General features: G+C 31.5%; 2 protein-coding genes across 3 annotated transcripts; one reads left to right on the forward strand and one right to left on the reverse strand.

Annotated features, from left to right (window-relative positions):
* Nucleotides 1–1,158: 1,158 nt before the first annotated feature.
* LOC114194620 (uncharacterized) lies at nt 1,159–10,692 on the reverse strand. 2 transcript variants are annotated; one of them, XM_028084963.2, is made up of 11 exons: nt 10,290–10,692; nt 8,527–8,807; nt 6,624–6,657; nt 4,780–5,444; nt 4,619–4,667; nt 4,418–4,543; nt 2,713–2,817; nt 2,524–2,615; nt 2,283–2,436; nt 1,624–1,898; nt 1,159–1,334 (listed from the first exon to the last, which is right to left on the reverse strand). In XM_028084963.2, exons 1-10 carry the CDS (start codon nt 10,485–10,487, stop codon nt 1,626–1,628), a joined length of 1,977 nt encoding a protein of 658 aa, XP_027940764.1. In that variant the 5' UTR covers nt 10,488–10,692; the 3' UTR covers nt 1,159–1,334; nt 1,624–1,625. The 2 variants fall into 2 exon arrangements, with proteins under 2 accessions (XP_027940764.1, XP_027940763.1); XM_028084962.2 differs by lacking the exon at nt 1,159–1,334 and having other exon boundaries at nt 1,505–1,898.
* Nucleotides 10,693–15,015: 4,323 nt separating this feature from the next.
* On the forward strand, nt 15,016–17,986 carry LOC114193172 (O-Glycosyl hydrolases family 17 protein). Its single transcript, XM_028082883.2, has 4 exons — nt 15,016–15,205; nt 16,093–17,346; nt 17,444–17,471; nt 17,601–17,986. Exons 1-4 carry the CDS (start codon nt 15,148–15,150, stop codon nt 17,755–17,757), a joined length of 1,497 nt encoding a protein of 498 aa, XP_027938684.1. The 5' UTR covers nt 15,016–15,147; the 3' UTR covers nt 17,758–17,986.
* The last annotated feature ends 234 nt before the right edge of the window (nt 17,987–18,220 follow it).

Genomic DNA, 18,220 nt, shown 5'->3' on the forward strand with positions numbered 1-18,220 from the left:
CTTATTTCAATTTTATCGTCAATTAGAGTTGAGTTTAATTTGATAAATTTAATGCATTTCATCCACCTTAGTTTCAATATTCCAGAATAAAATTTTAAAGATCCTTATTTATTTTGTAAGCAGATGGATAGAAGATGGTCTGTTAAAATTATTAATTAAACAAAAATTCTTTTCAAATATAAATTTTATGATTCAAACTACTAAAACGATTGATTAACTTGTCCAAAAAATATTAAAAAATTAAAAAAAAAAATCCAAAAAGACTATAAACTGACAATGTCTTTGACACCATCAGATATAAATTTTATTCAAACTACTAAAATTATAGAGTAATTTGTCCAAAAAATATTAAAAAAAAAGAAGTCCAAAAAACTATAAAGTGACGATGCCTACAACACCATTCGTACAATATTAACAAAAAATATTTAATTACATCAATTTTTCATAAATCAAAAACAAATTAAAAAAGAAAAAGACATCTTTGGAAAAAAAAAATCAGTGATTAAACCTCTTCGATACTATTTATTAAATCCTTCAATTTGTATAATTCCTCTATATCAATTTAATACAATTTTTCCTCACTTAACTTCTTTAAAGGTACTCATCTCTTGCACAGGACACCTTCATAATTTTGAGAATCAAAACTAACAAGAACATTGAATATGGCAATTAAACCGATGCTTTTTTATTAATTTTTCTCTGAGACTATATTTGGTCAAGTTTCCTTTTCTAATATAAATGTATTAAAAGTTAAATCAAACACTTTTGATAAGACCATGCCACAAGAAAGTGTAGTATTCAAATAATAAAAAATGAATTTAGTGAAAATGTTACACCATACTTCAGAGAAAAACGAGAACAAAATAAACTGTAGAAAATTATTTTTCTCCATATTATATAGTTAAACAAAAGTTATATTCATCTAGAAGAAAGTGTTACCTTTTATTACTTCAATTAATGTTAACATTTATTCAAATAAAATCATGCACAATACAATATATGTACCTAGCTAATAAAAAATGTTGTATATATTAACTAAATTTAAAAAAAAAAATTATTAGTCTACTAGTCAATAAAATAACTTCATATAAACTAACTAATATTTTCTTAATCATTGTTAACATTTTCATACTTCACATGTCCCATTCAGATTACAAAACACTACTTAGTGTAATAAAATCATTATATTCCATCTAATTCCACTTTCTTATTTATTTCTATTTGAATTTGCTATGCTATGAGCCAAAAATTGTTTACTCTATTTCACCAAAGTGTTTTTTTCTACATTATGTGAAACTTGTGGCCTACCTTGCTTTCATTGCAGAATGAGTATCCTGAAATGTAATGTTTTTCATTCCAAAATAAGTCATGCTAGAACGAAAAAAAGTCAATCAAGAATTTTTATAAGATGGAGAAGGTTGGACTTAAAATGAATACATTAAAAATAGATTTCCAATGGTTGGTATTCAGTGCAGACATTACAGTAAAAATAAAAAGAGCATACTTCTGTAAAGGATATATTGTGGATTTTAACAAATGTAGAAAGTTTTTATGTTGAACTACTTTACAATATCTGTCTGAAAGACTGTCATGAATAAATATATACAAGGTATACAAACTAACCTCTAATCAGACATGGGACTGCTGCAGCTTGTGTCAGTGACAGGGCTTTGAAAATCTTTTATTGGAACATCATCATACTTCACTTTGGTTCCGCCACTGTAACCATCCACAAGTAACTTTCCTATTTTATACCGCCATTCTGAAGAAAATTCCTCATTTTTCCTGTCATGCACAACTCTGTTACAGTAGTTAAGCATAGTTCCCAGGCCAGTACTTGGCGTCCAACCAAATTCCCTTAGCACCTTGGCCTCACCTTCACTCAAATCTTCTCCAACCTATGCCAAAGACAATCAATTGAGCATAGCAAATTTCAGTTTGGTGTGGGGGCAAATAGGAGTAATAAGAATTCACATAAAAGAGAAAAACTGAAAAGTTGGACAGGAAAAGATAGTACAAAAGAAAGACTGATGAATTAATTTATAGCTTTCTTAACTTTCGTTAAGTTAATTTGTGAAACTTATTTCATAATTTCTCTAAATTTATTTTTTGACTCGTGCACCTAAACTTAGTTTATCGAGAAGTTAATTTCATTTTTTTCTCTCCTTTTAATAGCTTATGAAAAAACTCGTGCAATGAGATCCTTAAGCCATCATGTAATTTATATCTAACATCAAGTAATTCATATCCAACAGTGTTTAAAATATGCATGAAGTCATTACCACCAATTCTTTATTCTCAATAATGGAAATTCTGCTACATGTAGTCAATTTCATAGCGATCACCAACCGCTTGACCTGCCATTGGACAGGTAATGATTCTACCAGTTCAAAGAAATATGTTGCATAACCATATTCAGGGCGCTCCAGCACTATCCTGCATAAAAATTCAAGTCCAACATCACGGAATGTAATGACAAGAAAAGAAAAGAACAAAAGATGAACTTTAATGCAGATCAAGCACCTGTTATGTCTTTCAAAAACAAAAATAAACGATTGTAAATCTCGGCACCAACCCCACTCAACTGGCCACTTTCGAAATTTTAAATATCGTGTCTGTAGCAGAAAAGATGAACATTACATACATAAACTAAGAATTAATAAGCATAAAACAAATATTCTACACACTGTAAGTTTGTAAGAAACTAATTACCTGCTCCACAAGTGAGAATAGACAAGCTAAGCAATAACTTGCTCTTGAAGTCTTTGAACCGCGTGTAAAAGGGAATTTTATAAAAGTGTGCCGTTGAGAAGAAATCTGCCTCCCAATGAGGGAAAAAATAAATAAATCTAAAGCAATTGATTAATCCATCAATGACTCATTAGAAAAATACTTCAACAATTCCATGTAATAATAATAAAAATATAAATACTGAGGACTCAGCTTTAGCCATGTTTTATCGGCAATAGTTTTTGGAATTAGTATTATCTGATCTCATTTTATTATCATATACCATCACAGAATCTACGCAGTAAGAAAAGAAAAAGCTAGGACACAAATTTTTTCCATTGGGCCCTCGAGAAAGGTAGTGATTGACTTTGGATTATCTAAAATACTAATGTATTTTCATTCTTTTTCTTCCTAAGAGCACAACAAAGCTAATGATAAACAGTTTCCCCATTTTAGCCAATAAATAAATTAGTGGAAAATAATGTTCATTTTCTTTTAGTTAATTCCTTTTCTGCCAGACAAACCTAGATTTTTCAAATCAAACTTGCAAAAGTAATCTAAAAGTTTGAACATGGTATGTTCAACCAGGAGCAGCATGTATATGTGAGAAATGAAAGAGTGAATCTTGAGCACCCAATGTTCATATATAACTAAACAATAAAGATTCGTTTTCATTTCTCTTATAAAACTAGCTTTTTCACCCCTTGAAAAGGTTCCATCATAATAACTGATTATTGAAAAATATGTATTTCCTGCTGATTGAAGCAGCAATTAGTGCGGGAGAAAAATCTTACTCCTTTTCTTCAAAAGGAGATACATTTAATACACCCAAAAAACAGTACCAAAATATCCCTTTTTTTTTAAGAGAATGCTTTATCTGAGAATATCTATCGCAATCATAATTTTCTCAGAAGAGAATAATAGTCAATTATTGTCTACCTATGACATCTTAATCACAAACTACATACTAACGAAACCAACAAGATAGACGTAAAACTAATAGTCATGCCTTACATGTACCCCATGCACAAGATGTCCAAGTTGAGAATTTACCTAAACTCATATAGGCTCTTTACTTAATATAAAAATATTAAAATAACAATAAATAATGTAGTAACTCAACATTTCAACTCCATGATAAAACAATACAGCAAACTAAAAAATAAAGTAACCAAGTTTGTCAAACAATACTACTAAGTTTCAAACTGCATCAAATCATTAACAAATAAAATGCTATCATTGATACCTGTTAATAAAATAACAAATACAATATTATATTATCTATTATGGTTTAAATATTTTTTTAATACTATTGTACTTTTTATTATTATTAGTTGATTGATTATATTATATGTTATGTTTTGCCTAAACAATAAACACTGTTTGACTTAAACTAAAACATTAGTTCTTTCTCCAATTTGTTTTAAGATTTAAGATTCTCTCTTTTGATTTAAGATTTTTGTCTCAACATTAGTTCTTTCTCCAATTTTAATAAATTGTATTATACACATGCCATCCATGTCCATGTATGAAAAAACAATCTATTTATCGGTAATTATGAAATGAAATGAAAAGGAAAACAATTAAACATTATAACTTACTGATATCTTCAGTTAGTTTGGCCCTGAAATGACATGAAAGGCAAAACCATTAAGTTAAGACAATACAATCATAGTATGTTCTTCACCTTGGCCATCACAGCGTCAAGTTCTGAAAACCTATCTTCACCAAATGATTCATCCAGCGCTTCATCATTTTCTTCCTCTCCATAAAGCTTAATTTCATCAACTAACACACCTTTGTCAAGCAATACCTGCCAAATGATATTTGCAAGAACATTGATATATATTCCAATTTCAGTGACTGTACACAAACTAAAATATTGCACCTGCAGGAGTCCCGGAGCATCCTCCTCAAGTGCTTCCTGAACTGAATCACTGCAAAAAAAAATTTAACGGTTGTAGCAACTATATAAATACGATGTGTTTATGGAAGTAAAGTCAGCATAATTTTCAAAGAGGGCAACTTAATATGAGAATTAGATAGTACGTGGCTGTTTTTTTTCTTTTGCGCCTACAGTTGATGCTTGAAGGTTTAGTGGATTTTGAAAAAATAGGGCTCGATAAAGAGGAAAAAGGCTGAGTTTTCTTCAAAGATGAGTAGCCTGTTGAAATATTTAAACTAGAATCTGTTCCAGACTTGAGAAAATTTAGTCGATCAGTTAACTTCATATGGTCCACTTGATCTTCGAGATATTCATTGTGGACTTCCCGTTCATGTTTTACATTTGGGAGTACGATAGAAATCCTACCCAAACAATCCTTGTTAACATTGAGGTTTTCACGGTAATCCCAAGGTTCATCCTTGACTTTGACAAAGGTTGGAGAGGTTGAGCTAAATGGGCCATCATTGTTTATGATATTATGTTCCACATGTGAATCCATTTGCATAACTATTCCTCTGGATTTTAATATAGGCCCATCTTCTTTAAGGCCAGCTGAAATTACCGATCCTTTTGATTCAGATGAGGCATTATTAGTTAATAAGGATGATACACATGTGGCTCCAAGTGGTAGCGAAATATTACTTCCTTCTAGGAAGTCATTACACTGGTCTCTAGCCATTGCTGCTTTCCCATTGGCAGAATTAATCTGTTCATTTCCGTTTTTAACACTCTGTTCCATGATGGTTTCCAACAAGCCTCCATTACTACACTGTAACATAAATAAGTTAAAACTTTAAGAAAGAGATCCAAGCATGATAATAAAACTGATTGACTTCACTTCTGAGAAATCAACATGAGACTATTCTAAGAGAGTATTTGAACAAAGAATTTAAACAGCATCCTATTTGGAGGTAACATGGAAAGGAAAGTGTAGGCATGTCAATTTTAATTAGAAAAGAAAATGAGTGCATGACATGACCGCAAGACAAAATACTATTTAACATCTCTAGTGTTTGTAGACTAGTTAGAAACTAATACAAAATAAAGGAAAAAGTCATCATTGTAATGCTGTTAGCCTGAAAATTCGGTGATTTGAACATTTTGATCTTAAGATTACAGGCATACTCCCCAAACTAATTCCAATTTTAACATATACAAATGTGGAATTTCTTCAACATCCACCCTAATGGTCTGTATCATGGAGTAGCAGTTCATTTTTCCTGACGTACAATTGAATTGAGCCATGCCCATAAAAAATTGACGAAAAAATTATAGGAAATCAGGTGCTGGTCAGTGAGTAATAAATTGCGCAGATTCAAAAAAAGTGACTGCTCATTAACCAGCAGTAACCATTCTTCAAATATTGTTAATGTGGATGATCGTTCCCGAAATGAAAATATTATTTTTCTTGAGAAAAATACAAAAGAATATAGAATGAATTTGAGAGAGTGAACTTATCTATCTTAGGATCTCATTTATAGTAACATTGGAGATTTCAGATACAATGTATGAAAGGATAGAGAATAGAATAGGACAGGACAGGACATATCTAAATACTAGGTACTGCACAGAGCACACAACAACTTTTCAATAAATTCCATTCAAGATAAGTTATTCTAACAATTTTTATACCAAGAATTCATTTTTCAAAGCCAAAGAGAAGAACGAAAAGACATGAATTTTGAAAAATTAAGGACAGAAAGGAGACATCCAAAAATTTAATTTCCTCGAAGTTCAGAAAGATTGTAATCCTTATTAGCATCTAAGTAATAGATGTATACGCTACGATATAATAATTTACTTATAGTTATCAAGAATTAAAGCTAAATCACCAGAAAAGAGTGATAAGCCAGCTGTTTTTCAAGAAATATAACCAAAAGTGAGTTATGATTATCTCTCTCAGTCTTTCAACTAAATATGTGATTGAAGTAAAATAATATTAAATTACCTCTAAAGCTGTATTAGACAATCCTGGAAGCTTCCTGCAATAAAAATATATATTATTTGAACTGTTTAAAGAAAAAAAAAACTCTATCTAACTTCCTTCAACCAAAAAGTTTTCACTTTGGTTCTTCATAACGGCAAAAACATGACATTTCATACCTCTGTTGCAATAAGCTTGGTTCTTTAGTCATAAATGTTTGGACCAAACCGAACAAATTATTTGTTAAAAGAAACTAATTTAAAAATGGAAAAAACTGAAAGGAGACAAGTGGTTGTGCTTTAAACTTTTAGAATATACATGACATTCAAAGTTGTTACATCCACAAAGAAAACAACTAAAAGAACATACCATGTAAAAAGAGCAAAGCTAATTTGCATAAATACATTTTAAATCCCTTTTTTTCATTTATTTTTTTCTAAAAGAGACAATAGGTGCCATCTGGTTACAAGCAATTCAAGTACTTTCCCGCAAGCTTATTACAAGTCTCTTCCACCCGTTGCGCATGATATGCTTTTGGGATTGTAACACAACAAAAAAAGCTTGCAACAGCACTCAGCTGAGACTTTTTAAGGCTGATTATAAAAGTTAGAATGAATTGATTTCCTTATCCTTAACTTTTTAAGGGTCACACCCACCACCTCCAAAAGCTTGGATGGAAAAATATTATTTGGCTGGTAGTAAACCACACTCTTGAGATCTGATTTTTCCATCAAGACCTCTCTAAGTAAGTATCTCATAAAAAGGTGGACATTGCCACTACTAAGAAGTAGAATGGAAACAGGCAGATTATTAACTCCTTAAATTATTATGGAAATCCATTCACCCGAAGTTAATGGTGCACTTCCATTATGACTTTTGGAATAAAGCTTGGTATATCTATGGCAAGTCACCAATGATATAGGACAGCTATAGGAATCGTTCAAAGATTGGCTACACTCCAAATAATAGATCATGGTATGTCTCCTTTCTAACAAGGCACAATCTATTGATTAGCTCAAGCTTACACTGATCAACGATGATCATGAAAAAGATATTGAAAAAAGCTTGATAATTTTTATGGCTTTTATGTTCATGATGTCTCCAAAAACTTTGAATCTATTGAATCAAATCCTGAGACAGGTTATAATGTTTTCTTTGTACAATAACTTGTGGGGAATGAGGACAATTAGATTGACAAATCATACCATGTAAAAACATGAAGGGAATGAACAGGATTAGAAACACTCATTTGTATTGTGACTACATAAAATATGAATGTACTAACAGGAAGGAAGAGTGAAAAAGTGAGGAGATTTGGGGAATGACAAAATTAAGGAGAGAAGAATTCCAATAATGCGAATGAAAGCACCAGACCAGAATACAAAATCCAAGACGAGCTATGGAATTAAATGTAGTACTTCCACGAAGAGTAGTTTGATGAGACCATTTGTTGATAGGCCTATTCTTGAATTATTGACAAAGGATTTATATGATTTGTTGGATCAAGGAGCTAAAACCTATAGACTCAAAATAAGTAAAATCGCTTTGATAACAACTTGAAGAGATTGAAAGGGGACTTTGAGAATTCTTATGTATTTGCTTTAGTGAACTATACTCAGCATATTAGGAGCATATACATAAAAAATAAATTACAATTTGTTCTGAGCAAAAAATAAAACCTAAAAGGACCTCCTATAATATCAAGATTTCAATACTCTTCCAAACTACTTAATTAATTAAGAATACTATGAAAGTTCCAACAAATATCAAAGGGTCCATTTGCTGTGCTATTTTCACTAATTATCTAACAGTTTTTGTTTTGTTGTTGTTTTAATGGGTTCAAAACAAAGTTAAAGAAGGCAATGACAACAAATGTAAATTTAATAGCCCGACCAAACAGAAAATATTAAAAAATAACATAAAGTACCCAGTTAGCAGCATCCTTAGCCGCTCTTTCAATGCAACATGATCTAAATCAACAACAATGCCTTCAGGAATCTCCATTTTCACCTTTGGAGTAGGAGAATCTAATTGAATACATGCTTTTCGACCGTTGTCAACAGAACTCATAGGAGTATGATAGTCTTCAACCTTTACAGTAGCACAACCAGCAAAGGCAGAAAGTTTCGGACATTGATCTAAAATGGTAACATTACCACTGGTTTTTTCTACTCTGCTGTCATCAAATCCAAATATGGGACACGTTACCTGTTGCAAAGGGCATAATCACAGTTGAGTCTCCTACAAGTTGCAACCAATGCAAATGACACAAAACTGCCACTTCTAAACAGCTGTCACCACCACTCAAGAAATTTTTATAGAAAATAATTTTGATTGAACCAATCAATTAATTATAATGATTGTAAGTAGACTTTCATGTAAAATTTAGAAAAAAATAAACAAGAATAAGTGTATGATCAAATCAAGTGATGCATCTCTTAGTTTATTAGAAAACTATACTATACTTTTACAGCACTTTATTTGACTTCAAAACGATGCTCAACATATATAAAATTCCATGCGCATGACACCAGTGGTGGCAGTACTCTCCTATATTTTGTCCAATATCAGGAAACAAATGCATATAAAAAGGAAATTCATTTATAAAAATTTAAAACATAATTCAGAAGTTTTGTTAAAAAGAACCGTGCCATAAAACAATAACTAATCACAGAGAAACCAAAAATAATCCACAGAGGGGGTTTCACTAGGGAGAAACAAACACCAATGAGACATGAGCCCAACCACATAAGGCATTGACACCACTTTCAACCCAAAACCTTAAGGCTTAAGGTTTTGGATTGAGAGTAGTGTCAATGCCTTATATGGTTGGGCTCAGGTCTCATTGGTGTTTGTTCTTTCCAGTGATACCCCTCCTTAAAAACCTAACAAGTGGTATCGGAGCCGATGATTAAAACCGGCTCAGACGAGTGCAGTATGGTCCTTGTATCGAAAGTCTTCCTGACAAGTTAGGTTTGCTAACAAGCGTGTCTTGAGGACAACATTCTACGTGAATGCAATAGCAAAAACCCCTAAACCTAAATGGTTAGAAGACTATATTGAACGGGCTTAGAAACTTATTGTACTATATAGTTTATCTAAGAATGATGACACTTGTAGAGTCATAATTACCGGCAGTTAGATTATAAAATTATACTCCTCATAGGCTATATTCGTCAATGAAAAACATGAATGTTTAATTTCATTCTTCTTAGTTCTCTAATTGGCAGCATAGGTTATTTACAATAAATGGCTATTAGCTCTTTTACAGAATCCCAATCTCCATGTCAACCCAGTGATCCTAAACCATAGTTTACCTTCAATTCAATACACCATCAGTAAAGCATATAAACAGGGCATCTTCCCTAGTTTATTTCCATTACTCAAAGATGATCAACAGAAACCACTCCAAATCATGATGAACTCATCAGTGCACTAAATCTCGACCCGGGTAGAACATAAAAGCCCAAAACAATTCAAAATTTCTGCGACTGAATAACCAAAACAACTAAAAAAACGGTCAGCAAACCTAACTTCACCATATATATGATTTTTAGACCACCAAAGTAAGTCATTCAAGAGACCTTCCTAGATAATGAATTGCTCACACTGACATCAGCGAAACTATATTAAGAGCAAAAGCAACACTACAAGCTTATAAAATAACATTAATAATAATTGGTAATTTACCAGAGAATCGAAATTATGGGCCTCCTTTTTCACAACTGCATCGAACTGCAGAGAGGGCTCGCAGGCGAGCGATGTTCGAGTGTCGAGTTGGAGCGTTGGGGAATGAAGCAATTTTCGGCGCTGTGACAAGGGAAGGTGGTCCAGGGAGTGGAGAGCAGAGTGTATTGAATTTGCGTCCGAAACGCAATCAGGAATCATAATGTTAAGATTCAAATTCACGTGCGGAATTGGAGGGAGGGATTCACCGCTATGTTGGGGTTTGAAGTTACATTTGCATTTTCTGCAAAATTAAAAAGTTGAAGAGAATGGAAGAGTATATATAGGAGAGTGAGGGACAGAGTCGGAGTGGATAGCAGGACGGTGACACCGAATCTGAATCTGCGATGGGTATGACCCGGTTGGATTCAAGAAAGGTAAGAAAATATAGATAGACTTAAATATACTTTTAGGTTTAGATTTTTTTTTTCTCCTTCCAAAATTAGAATCAGTCCCTTTCTAAAATTTTTCTCTAAAATTTTGGTTTAATTTTATTTTTCAACTTTATAATTATGTGAATTTGGTTATTTTATATTTTAAATACGTTTCATAATTATTTGTTAGCTTACATAAAACAAAAATTATTAAGTTATGTAAATAACTCAAATGTTATTATGAAATACATTTTGAAAGATTAAATAAACTGTGTGAATTTAGTCATTTTTACCCAATTTCGTTAAGTTTATTTAACGTTTCAAATGTATCTCATAATAGTATTTGAGTTGTTTACATTGTTTGATACTTTTTTTTAATGTGAGTTAAGAAATAATTATAAAACTCGTTTGAAAACGTAAAATAAATTTAACAAAATTTAGTTATGAAAACTAAATTCACGTAATTATAAAGTTTGGAGACTGAATTAAACCAAAGTTTTAGAGATCGATTAATTTTAATTTTCAATAAAAATTAAGGGACAAAAACATATTTATCCCGTAAAAATATATTTAATTCATATATTTATTATTTAAATGTGAATTATATTAAAAAAAAATTTTAGTAATTTTTTATTATTTTTTGTACGAGTTTTGACTTAATTTAAATGTTAAGTAACATATTAGTTGAGTTAGAAATGATTGATTTTGAACTGTGTATCATTTTGTGAAATTTATTATTATTTTTAATTTCTCTGTATATTGATTGGTGGCTTAAATAACAATGAAAAGGTGATAATCATTACAAAGAAAGATCATTAATTTCTAAAAAATATGTGTATGTTGTATAAATTCTAAAGGAAAAGCATTTCTGTATTTGCCAAGAATGAAAACCGAAAGGTTAAATTATAATTTTTATATTTTTAACTTTTAATTTATAACCATTCTTATGCTACTTTAGTCATTACATTCTTAAAAAAGCACAATATAATGATTAAATATTTAATTATATATACATATTGTGTTTAACATATTCATTTCAGAAATTTTCAAAAAGTAATTAAATTAATATAATATAAAAGACAAAAAATAAAAAATAAAGGTCCCAATATTCAAAATTTTGGACCTTTACATTAATTTGAATCTAAATGCTGCAAGATGATATTAAAATGGGGTAACACAATATTGTTGAATAAAGTTGAAATTTTTTTATATTATTCTAGTTGGGCATCACGTGATATGTTTTCTTTTCCAAATTCAAATAGCTATGGCAATCATAAAATTTTATCACATCTGCAATTTTAACTTTAGTAAAATATTTAAAATACATACAAATTCTTCGAATAGATATCAAGGTTTACACACACCATATAAGATTATTTTCCTTAAAAATAAATTGTATCAAAATGTAATTTTCGTGAATTATACTTTTATCTAAGTCATTTTACCTCAAATTTAATTATTAAGATGTCCCATTTTTTATAAAATATAATTAAGTAAAATTGTATACTAAAATATCAATATAAGAAAATTTATTTTGCTTAAAAATAAATTGTATCAAAACATGTCATTTTCGTATTAGATGAATTATATTTTTATCTAAGCCATTTGACCTCAAATCTAATTTTGTAGATTACACATCATTTTTCAAATCGAGATCTAGAAACTAAATAGAATAAATTGAGATTTGGAAACTAAAATCTCATTAGTTAAGTAAGTTATTTGCCAAGTAAAAAAAAAGTGTGCAATTAAATCTAATGCTTTTGTGATGATATTCATTTGATGAATTATACATAATTAGAATTAGGATAATTCATCCAAAATTAAATTTATAATCTCAACCTATGAATCTTAACAAATGTTATCCCTTATATGCAAATTTAATACTTAAATCCGTTCTCATCATAACATTGGTTAAACTGAACACAAATACAAATAAAGTTCATAATCCGATTACAAGAGGAGGACCAAAATATTAGGAACAATCTACATGAACTATAATACACATAGATAATGTATATAATAACCATGTGGCCAAGCTAAAGGTTGGTTAAAAAAAATTGAGAATGCAGGACAAACAAAAAAAACTGTGATTGTTAATAATTATACCTTGTATATTAATTAAGAATGCTTGTTATATCTCTCAAATTCATCATATATAGCAAAAAAAATTAGATTATATATATTTTATGTATATCTATATCATACTAATCAATTACATTATTTGTTATAAGGATTAGAGTGTTTGAAATGTTCTAAAATTTATATATATTTATACGTTGCCGATAGAAAGAAATTAAATCTGTAAAATAAAAAATTCAAAAACCATTTATAAGATTAATCTAAAAATTATAGAAATGAAAACAATTTTCTCTAAAATTTGCTTGTTGGTGGGTTTCAAAAACCATAGCTGAAGTGTTTTTAGCCACAAGGGTTTCAAAAACCAAAGCCGAAGTGTTTTTAACTGCAATAAGACACCGAAATTTCGGACATTAATAAGGGTTTGTGTAAAACTTTTCACCTTCTTTACTCCATCATCATTTCATTAGTATAATCTAATTAAGAAAATGACAAAAAATAATTTATAAAAAGAATATAAACTCTAGGGAATGAAGAAAAATTATAAAAAATATTTTTGTTTTTTTTTTAAAGAACTAAATAATTAAAACTTAAAATAAAAAAAACTATTAATTTTGAAATAAATAACAAATATTTAAGGAAAAGCGTGAAAAAAAAAAAGTCAGTGAAAAGTGAAAGTGTTTGTAGCGTAAGGCATAAATAGGGTGTTATGGCGTATCTAATAATAACAGCATTTAGAAAGTGGGCCAATTCTTAGCTACCAAATCCCTTACAATGGATACCATGCTCCATTCTTCCTGCTATTGCTTCTGTCACTGCCCAGTGTGAGACTCTTTTCGGTGTCATCATTGATGCAAACGTTAATTAACACGGTAAAAATAACTAGTTTTTTTAAAAAACAAAAAATTGAAGATGATTGAATTATTACATGACGTATGAAAATTATTGGGTTATTGTGGTTCCTCAGGTCTAGGTAGGTTGTCTTTTTAATGAGAGGTTAAACTTTTTGACATGTTTCGTTCAGAGGTAGTAGGTTCACGGATCTGAAAATTTGCTCAGTGATAAATTTCTTAATTATTTAAATTAATTGAAGCTGATAAATTTAATTATTTTTTTTAATATTATTAAGATCATATTCCGATACAACTTTTCTTTATTTTTTTGTAAGTTAAATTTTTATGTTCAAATTAAAAATAAGTGTAAAGAAAACCATATAGTCTAGTCTGATCCAAAAGAAGAGATGCAACCACTATTCCTTGTTTGTTTCCACTTCTTTTAAAAACACAAAAGATGTGTGTACATGTTGTAAGAGGTGCAAACAAACAAACTTCAACATCTATTAATACAACACAACAAACCACTCCATCTGAGAACAGAACTACCGTACTACTGTAACGGCTAGGAGAACAGGTTCATGTCTTCTCCTCCACATGCACACACCATAAAATAGTAATAATAATCACATAAACAACACACCAATATTATTACTATTATTATTATAAAAGTCTAACATTTATTATTTATATAAACTTACACTCATTCATTCTCCCTTACTGGGGAGAGAGAGAGAAGAAGTAGGTGGTGACATATTTTTTCATAGCAAGAAAATGAGAGTATTTATAATGATTGAAAAGGTATAACCAACATGCATGTCTGTTCAGTTTTTTTTTTTTTTAATATTTGATCTTATATGTAATATTTTACTATATTAATTGTAATTTTTAATTTGTAAAGTTTAAAAGCAATGTTTGATTGAAAAGAAAGAAAATTATATTACATTAGGTGAGTTAAACACGTTATACAATACTCCACGTAAGATTTAAATATGAAACCTCATCCATAGAATGGCTTAAATTATTCAAACTACAGAGAGATTATTCAATGCTTGGTCTAACTGTTTAAGCAAGCTCGATTCTGTCTAAAAATATTCGAGACTTACAAAATCGAAAATTATTTTAGTAACTCACCTAGTTTGGACAACTACATATGTTTTCACATTGTAAAATGAAGAGATTAGTAACTGAAAAAACAACTAAAGAGAGAAAAAAGTGTCTTAATCTTAATTTATGGTTTTGTTTGTTGATCTCTTCGGTCTTGTTTAATGTATATTAACAGTGAAACTTCATTGAAGGATGATTCCTTAGCCGTTTGATTTTTCTGACAACCTTTCCACGTGTGATTTCTGTCTTGATCTTGTAGCCCCCTCTCGAACACAGTCATATATTCTCATACAGCTTTACCCCACTTTCTGCTTTTCAATTTACTCCTTCATTTCCTTCTGCTCTCTATTCATACTATTTCTTTCTCTCTCACTCTCTCTCTCATTCATTATTGAGTCTTCTTTCCAGATTTCTCAGAGCCATTGAATCTACATGGCTGTGCATTTTCTTCTTCTGCTTTTTGCAGTGTCTCTTGTTGCGGCTGATGACGGTGAGTAGACCATTTTACCCTCTCCCTCCTTGTTTACTGTGCTGCTAAGAGATCCTGTGTTTTCCATTTTTTGAAGTTGTGTTTGTGTTCTGAATCTTTCATTGCCCTTTGGTTTGTATTTTGTGGCATTGTTCTGAAATCACAGCAAAACTCACTTTTTTTTAACCTGCGGGGTTCTTCTTAAACCTTTACTTGCTTAGTTAACATATGATTCCTTCCTGATTTCATGAGGTTTTGGAGTTGGCTTGGTGGAAGTAAAATTTAGCTATGTTTTGCCTTATCAAGACCCAAACACACTCTTTCATTTATACACCTTGGCTAGGACTAGCACACCCTTGCTGTGGATTAGTTTCTCAGAATGTTGTTTGAGATTCATGATTTAGTAGGCATTTTATTGCTTGGATAGTGAATGGTTGGTTAGTTTGTGTCCTCCTAGAGTTTGTATGTTTACATAACATTTTTATTCTGAGATTGAGCTTTTTGTGTCTAATATTCAATGAAACATGTTTTAAAAATAGTCAGGAGCTTTTTGTTGTTGATCTTCTTGGATGCGAACCACCAGCATGATTCAGAGATTTTATATTGAATAGAACGGTTCTTTTGTCCTTCTCCTATTAAAGCCATGTATTGTCATTTCCCCCCAACTTTTGGGTGTGTGTAATACTTTGTAGTGGAGATTGGAGAAGTTATTATTGGAAAAGATTTCTATTTTTGGAAGAGCTATTCTGTTGTTTTAAAATTTTGCAGGTAATCTTCACAGATAGCTCATCATCATGAAATTATGTTACCCCTCAATTAAAATTAGATTGCTTTGAACAAACAAAATGTGTTCTAGAGTCTGCTTGCATATGCTTCCATTCCAAGTTCTAAGGTTCTGTATCTTGCAGATGCATTTATTGGAGTGAACATTGGAACAGATCTCTCTGATATGCCACATCCTACTCAAGTAGTAGCTCTACTCAAAGCCCAGCAAATCCGGCATGTTCGATTGTACGATGCAGACCAAGCTATGCTCCTTGCACTTGCAAAGACAGGCATTCAGGTTGTCGTGACTGTTCCTAATGAAGAGCTTCTTGCAATTGGTCAATCCAATTCCACAGCCGCCAACTGGGTTTCCCGCAATGTGGTAGCACATTATCCAGCCACCAATATCACAGCCATTTGCGTTGGTTCTGATGTTTTAACTTCCCTCCCAAATGCAGCAAAAGTTCTTGTCAGTGCCATTAAGTACATTCATTCAGCACTTGTTGCATCCAATCTCGATCGCCAAGTTAAAGTTTCCACACCCCTTTCATCTTCCATCATCCTTGATTCATTTCCACCTTCCCAAGCTTTCTTCAACCGTTCGCTAAATCCGGTTTTAGTCCCTCTCCTTGATTTCTTGCAATCCACTGAATCTTATCTAATGCTCAACATTTACCCTTACTATGACTACATGCAATCAAATGGAGTGATTCCACTAGACTATGCACTCTTCAAAACACTCCCTCCCAACAAAGAGGCTGTTGATTCAAATACCCTTCTTCACTACACCAATGTCTTTGATGCCATGGTTGATGCTGCATACTTTGCCATGGCTTTTCTGAACTACACCAACATTCCTGTGGTAGTGACCGAGTCAGGGTGGCCCTCCAAAGGTGGCTCCAACGAGCCTGATGCAACGGTAGACAATGCCAACACTTACAACAGCAATCTCATCAAGCATGTGTTTAACAAAACCGGAACTCCCAAACATCCTGGAATTGCTGTCAGTACTTACATCTATGAGCTCTACAACGAGGATACGAAGCCAGGGCCATTATCTGAGAAGAACTGGGGACTATTTGATTCAAATGGAGCACCTGTTTACATTCTTCGCTTGACAGAATCAGGAGCACTCCTTGCAAATGATACCAGCAATCAAACCTTCTGCATTGCCAAGGATGGTGCTGACCCGAAGATGCTGCAGGCTGCATTAGATTGGGCATGTGGACCAGGCAAGGTCGAATGTTCTCCATTGCTGCAAGGACAACCATGCTATGAACCAGACAATGTGATTGCTCATGCAAATTATGCTTTTGACACTTACTATCATAAGATGGGAAAAACTCCCGATGCATGCGACTTCAATGGTGTAGCTACCATCTCCACCTCAGATCCAAGTGAGTTGTTTGTTCCCTAGTGTTGGATTGGATTGGATTAGCTTTAGCATGTCTACATTTTCTAGGATGATTAACACATTTTTTCAAATGATTGTAGGTCATGGTTCTTGTTTATTTCCTGGAAGGTAAGACAACATAAGATAACATATTTGATTCATTTTATTTTTCATTATTATTACATGTTTTGTTTGTGTTGCAATTAATCTGTCTATTACAGCCTCTGACAAGTGACATGTTTGTGCATATATCTCCAGTCTTGGCAAAAATGGCACCTTAGGTAACTTCACAGCTCCATCCATGAATTCTACAAATTCAGATTCCTCAGCATACAACCTTGGCAACTGTGACTTGAGAATTAGAAGTCTTCTATTGGCAACAGGATTTCTAATATGGGGAGTTGTTTTGCTATGAAGTGGTATATGTCAGAAGAAGCGTTACTTGAAATTTTTTGTTAGATGATAATGCTACATATTCGAGTTGGTAGCATCATTGTGTTGATCATAGTGGTCCATTCAATTTTGTACAAAAACCAGCTAAGGGTTTCTACTGAATGAGGCTGCACTGAATCATCATCTTTATTATTCTTTTAAGCCAGAATTGATTCAATCTTTAATCAACCATTGACTGTTTTCCATTGGAATAGTTGCTCTTCTCTTATGCTATATATATATATATATATATATATATATATATATATATATATATATATATATATATATATATATATATATTGTTTCAATTGCCCCTTCAAACTCTTCAACGAAAGGAAAAGAAAACTTACTGATTAGTACCAATCAAGAGGGCTATTGGCAAACTTTTCTATCCCTTCATTCACCCAAAATGGTCTGAAAATGTAACTGGTTCGTTGAGGTTA

The sequence above is a fragment of the Vigna unguiculata genome, chromosome 8, assembly GCF_037176805.1.
Source record: "Vigna unguiculata cultivar grain cowpea cultivar isolate G323 ecotype 2 chromosome 8, ASM3717680v1, whole genome shotgun sequence".
NCBI lineage: Eukaryota > Viridiplantae > Streptophyta > Magnoliopsida > Fabales > Fabaceae > Vigna > Vigna unguiculata.

What these genes read in the sequence shown, in the direction of transcription:
- LOC114194620 (XM_028084963.2), bottom strand. Translation starts at nt 10,487, where the DNA reads ATGATTCCTGATTGCGTTTCGGACGCAAATTCAATACACTCTGCTCTC. An exon ending in CCCATAATTTCGATTCTCTG is followed by an intron (nt 8,808 to 10,289) that starts GTAAATTACCAA and finishes CCTTTGCAACAG; the next exon opens with GTAACGTGTCCCATATTTGG. An exon ending in AAAAGAAAAAAAACAGCCAC is followed by an intron (nt 4,668 to 4,779) that starts GTACTATCTAAT and finishes TTTTTTTTGCAG; the next exon opens with TGATTCAGTTCAGGAAGCAC.
- LOC114193172 (XM_028082883.2), top strand. Translation starts at nt 15,148, where the DNA reads ATGGCTGTGCATTTTCTTCTTCTGCTTTTTGCAGTGTCTCTTGTTGCG. An exon ending in TCTTGTTGCGGCTGATGACG is followed by an intron (nt 15,206 to 16,092) that starts GTGAGTAGACCA and finishes TGTATCTTGCAG; the next exon opens with ATGCATTTATTGGAGTGAAC. An exon ending in CATCTCCACCTCAGATCCAA is followed by an intron (nt 17,347 to 17,443) that starts GTGAGTTGTTTG and finishes AAATGATTGTAG; the next exon opens with GTCATGGTTCTTGTTTATTT.